Below are 5,114 nucleotides of genomic sequence, written 5' to 3'. Positions count from 1 at the left end.
AACAATCCAAAAGAGCAATGGAATAAGGGAATAATTTAAGTTTGTTTAGGTTAAATTTCAGTTCCCAGAGAATCTAGAGCGCATCAGGCGCTGACCGTGGCTTCCAAAGGGATAAACAAATGATTAACATATTGCTAGTGATATCGTTGTCACACTAACGAGGGACTAAACCGACAAAACCAAATGCAATAAAACAAAGGGATGGGAGCAGGTTATTAATTAAGCGTAATTAACAATGCATGCAAATAATGAAGCCTCCTGTTTGTTTAACATTACTAATTAATTAATTAATAGGGTGTGTTGTGGGGGGAATATATATGCAAGAGGAAAAGAGCATAGCAACAAGGTAATGCCGCAAGTCACGTGAGGGAAGCCAGGTTGACGCCGATCAATTTGTTATTCTTTTAGCGTTTCGACATGGAATATTTGGACACGGAGAGGGAATATTGGCGAGAGCAGATCAGTTTTGTCTTGCAGTGCACAGTTACTAGCCGTTCAATTCTTGACGTTGCCACCCGCCATTCCCTCCCACTTCCTCGCACGCGCCGCCTTCCTCCGTATTCTCACATCACGTACCATTTAATGGTGGCCGCCAATTGCAGAGACAACTAAAGGAGGCGCGTGTGAGTGAGGCGTCCGGAATGAGAGGACGAGGAAGAGAGGAAATGGCATGTGGGCGGTCGACCTATAGTGTCGCCGGACATCGCACCCACCTGACATATATGCGCTCGTATTTCTTTTCTTTAACTCTTATTTCTCACGACTTCAATTTTAGTTTGACATTGTCTAGCTTCCCCACGTGTACATCTCGATGCTTATTGGCTATTCCTCACCATATGTGCCTGCCAAAGACCTCAGACTGCTTGAAATGTAATGTGCTGGACCGCTTCATTTGAAATCAAATTTTCATCAGATTTCTTCAGTTTCACATTTGGGTTGAGAGTTGGACATGTTAGCCTGACTCATCACCACCGTGAAATTTGATTCGAGTTTTCCCGCTTTGTATAGTTTGTGGGGGAGTGGGAAAATAAAGCTGAAGCGAATGACAGTTAGTCAAAGATGAAATGAAGAAGGGGAGGAGTGAGAGGTGATGTTTGGAGTTACTGCCACGTCAGCGTGGAACAGGTGCATAAGGGGAGCTTTGAACAGGGATATTTTAGCCTGCCAGTCAATCCTCGTTCGTAATGAAATGAGGGAATATTCCAATAGAAGAAAAGGGCTGTGAAGAGATAATTAAACTGTGATAGAAACAAAAAGAGCAGGGGAATTAAAATGCGTCTCAATCCATCAACGTAAGGAGAGTCTGAATTCCCATCCCAATATTCCATTGAATAGTACCCGTTTTGTTTTTCTCGATTGCCCACCATTCCTTGCAGAATCACGTTATATGGCTGGCTGCCCCTCGTTATTATTATTATTTTTTTATTATCTTACCTATTTTGGTACTCTTGTGCAGATGATGGACCCGGACCCCTCGAATCCCTTCTCTCACCTCTCATGACAGACTAATCCCTCAGCTTCCATTAATAAGTACCACTTTTTTTTTCGCAAACTTCTCGTTCAAACCACCTTCCCCCAAAAGCTCTGATCATCTTTTTCCACTTTCCTGCTTTTTTTTTTTTCTCTGACTAGTGGGCACTAATCTCTGCAATCACCCCATCTCTGCGTAAGAATTTTCCCTTACCTTCCTTCAGCCTAGTGAGATCCCTGCTAAAAGGCTACCCCCCGCCCTCCTTCTCGAAACCATTGCAAATCATGAGGCATTCATGATATAATCACAGCTCATCCCCCTTCTTTTTCAATTGCTCCCTCTTCCTGTCATAGATAGATCCTTTTTCGCAACTCTCATGCTTTCCCGTTTTCTCTTGTGTACTGTGTCAATTCACTGCGTGCTTCTGTAATTGACCCAAATCTCCACCATGTTCACTACATCGCAGCCAGTAATTCGAAGCTTGACGAGTTTGCCAGACCTCTCCTTAAACATAAGCCCGCCGTGTATTTCAGAATGGGAAGTCAAAGAAGTTACGAGCAAAACGCTTTATAATGACATATGCTCAACTTCTGATTCTGGTAGCAGTGCTGGGAGTGACTTAAGCCATGAGAACAGCTTTCTTCACCTTGGCCATCCTGAGCCCACATTGAGCCTGGGCTTAGAAACCCCAGATTTGAATCCCCATCTTTTACAAGGAGTGCTCTCAAGAAACGCTAATTATCACTTCCACAACCATCAACCCCCCCTTCATGCCCGGTGCTTTAAGCGAAATGCTAGAGTCATTAGTGGTGCGAAAAGAAGCATCAGAGCTCCTAGAATGAGATGGACCACGACTCTTCACGCACAGTTTGTTCGAGCTGTTCAGCTCCTTGGCGGTCATGAAAGTAAATCATACAAACATTATTCTAACCATACATATCCTTAGATTAGATTGACAGTTAATCCTTACTTTTCAATCTGTTTGTTGTAGAAAAGCTCTAATTTTGTTGTGTTTTCACTGGCAGGGGCCACTCCAAAGTCGGTATTAGAGTTAATGAATGTTAAGGATCTAACCTTAGCCCACGTCAAGAGTCACTTGCAGGTGGGGTTACTGTTTCCATGTTCTTTCCGTTGATCATGGTCTTTCAGTCGTTGCAGTCCTGATCTTTTACTATTTTTTTTTTCCGGAAATAACCAAAAAAAAAAAAAAGTAACAAAGGCTAAGGAACAACTAACAAGGGTATCTATCTACTGATGGATTTAATCTAAAAGCTTCGTGGACTCTTCTTCTCATTTATGTTGTGCGGGTATTCGTGCAGATGTATAGAACAGTGAAGAGCACCGACAAAGGTACAGGTAAATTTGGTTTTCCCACAAAGGGACTTCATTTTCCATTTCACCTACCATCAATCCATCATTCTCCTTGCTTGAGATCGTCGGTGATTCCAGTGTGACAGAAGCTCTATGATTGAATCTAGTAGTGTTCCCCGTTAAAAAACCAAAGTTGGTTGGAATAAGAGTCATACATACATAGGACTGACCCTGATGTGAATAATTAAGGCAGTGCCCGACAAAGCAAGAGCAAGGGCTCTAACGGGTGTGATGAACCTTGCAGGTCATGGGCAGACGACAGATATGGGTTCGAGCCAAAGGCCAGAGATAAAAAATGTGAATGTGCATGGAGCTTCAGCCTGTGAGGGAGCTGCCCGTTTATTACCACAATCGCTCCAGAAACCTCTCAGGTATAACCCCAATATCCCCCAAAAAACATCATTTTTATTTTTATTTTTTAAAAAACACTTTGTATGTTTTGTCCCTGTAAAATTGAACCTACTGTTGAGTTACTAGTTGTCTAATTCAGTACTTGAGATCAGTGTGTTATACATGCTTCTTTCACATGATCGTATCTGTCTTAGGTCTTTTCTTACTTTTCCAATTGACTACCTAATTGCGCATAGATTTTGACGAACTAAACCTAGCCTTCTTTCGGAATGTATGTAAGTCATCATTTATAGAGAATGCGTGTCGACTGTTCCCCTAAGCAACGCTTATCCGTTAAATATGGTCAGTCGTCAATGGATATATTGATCTCAAACATTATTTTGTGTGTCGGCGTTTGCATAAATCTCGGCATGTTTTATTGCGATCTAAAAAGTCAATGAATATTCATATACCGTAAATTGCTACCCGGTTAAGTTTTCGGTGTCATATTTTTGATGTAATGTTAATTAAGCGGCAGTTTGCAAGTTGAGCAATAGCTCGCTTCATATTTCTTGACAACTTGGGAACTTTTGGACATAAAATGCTGATCATATATAAATATGCTAATTATGTTAGACCCGTGAAGTTGCGCTTTAACTTATACCTTGTAGAGCGTGTTTATGATTAGATTAATGCGTCAATATAATTACAATTGCATTTTCTGTTTAATTATAATATACACACGGCATGTTTTGCTTTCTTTATAGTTATAACTGTTTCCTCTCTTGTTTGACGAACGACACAGAGCATCGTGGCAATCGTCAATGGAGACAAAAAAATATGACGATAGACAAAAACCCCAAATTGATTTGACGCGTTCTCGTGATCTCAAGGCAAAGGAAACAAAGGTATCCATTGAGAACTTGACCATACTGAGCTCGTAGTGCACAACACACACATTTATATGGTCTTGCAATTTCATATCATAGACTAGGTATTCAAAAGGTAGTATAATCAATTATATTGTGAACAGGTAGATGGAGGGAATATAGGGCTGTGGAATTGCGTGAAGGAGAGGTTGGGTTGTAGCAATTTGTCACCTTCGGATGTGATGCATGACCTCGACTTCACACTCGGAAGACCCAGTTGGCAAACATGACCACGCCGAATCTTCAACAGAGTTATGACTCTTCTCTCAAGTGTTCACCGCCAGGCACTGGCTACCTGCTAACCACACTAACCCCGTTCCCAGTCATGAACGTAGTTACATGATATGGATATCTATAATTAATGCAGCTAGCAAATTCAGTGGAACATGTAATTTAACAATAATATTCTCGATCTTGTTCCATTCCATGACGGGTCATTCTGAGTTTTTTGTATGGAAAAAGTGGGGGAGGAGAAAGAGATAAGATTTTGCTATGAAACATATGCTTCAGTCCAAGAATTTGAGGACATTGTCTTTGATGTCATTATCAAAGCAGTGTAAGATTCAATGATTTTATAATGGTTCTTTCAGGCCATGGACCATGGTTGGTCTGTAGTCGGGCAGAAGAGGACCCATGTATTCGAATATTGCTACACGGCATGATATTGGACAGGTGGGTCAAGATTTATGTCCTGCTATATCTATTCAAAGCGATTTGAAATCTACTAATGGAGGTTGAACAAGAGATGAAAATTTGGGCCACATGAAAATAGTCAAACTCCTATTGAAAAATTATTTGTAACCCCCTCCTGCCTGTGATTTTGTTTGTTCGCTTGATCTAATTACTCCTAATAACTAGGCATAAAATCTAGATTCCTTAATTTATTTAAATGATAGAATAATCATTTTGAATTAATTTGCATTGTCCAATATCTGGATGGTGAAAAATCTGTCATCAGAAATAAATAATTATTCTAAATAAATCTAAGTCATCCGAATTAACTAACAAGTGAT

The 5,114-nt window shown here is 40.6% G+C and overlaps 1 protein-coding gene across 2 annotated transcripts; it reads left to right on the top strand.

The window, feature by feature from the left end:
- The first annotated feature begins 1,471 nt into the window (after window positions 1-1,471).
- LOC129303502 (probable transcription factor KAN4) lies at window positions 1,472-4,814 on the top strand. Of its 2 annotated transcripts, none has more exons than XM_054942861.1 (6): window positions 1,472-2,376; window positions 2,497-2,573; window positions 2,791-2,821; window positions 3,087-3,213; window positions 3,978-4,080; window positions 4,206-4,814. In XM_054942861.1, the coding sequence occupies exons 1-6, from the start codon at window positions 1,920-1,922 to the stop codon at window positions 4,329-4,331; spliced, it is 921 nt and encodes a 306-aa protein (XP_054798836.1). In that variant the 5' UTR covers window positions 1,472-1,919; the 3' UTR covers window positions 4,332-4,814. The 2 variants fall into 2 exon arrangements, with proteins under 2 accessions (XP_054798836.1, XP_054798835.1); XM_054942860.1 differs by having other exon boundaries at window positions 2,791-2,827.
- The last annotated feature ends 300 nt before the right edge of the window (window positions 4,815-5,114 follow it).

Source organism: Prosopis cineraria, unplaced genomic scaffold (assembly GCF_029017545.1).
Source record: "Prosopis cineraria cultivar Desert tree isolate PC_DT_omini unplaced genomic scaffold, ASM2901754v1 PC2, whole genome shotgun sequence".
In the NCBI taxonomy this organism is placed as follows: domain Eukaryota; kingdom Viridiplantae; phylum Streptophyta; class Magnoliopsida; order Fabales; family Fabaceae; genus Prosopis; species Prosopis cineraria.
Note: the sequence above shows the minus strand (reverse complement) of the source record. Positions and strands in the feature narration are given on the sequence as shown.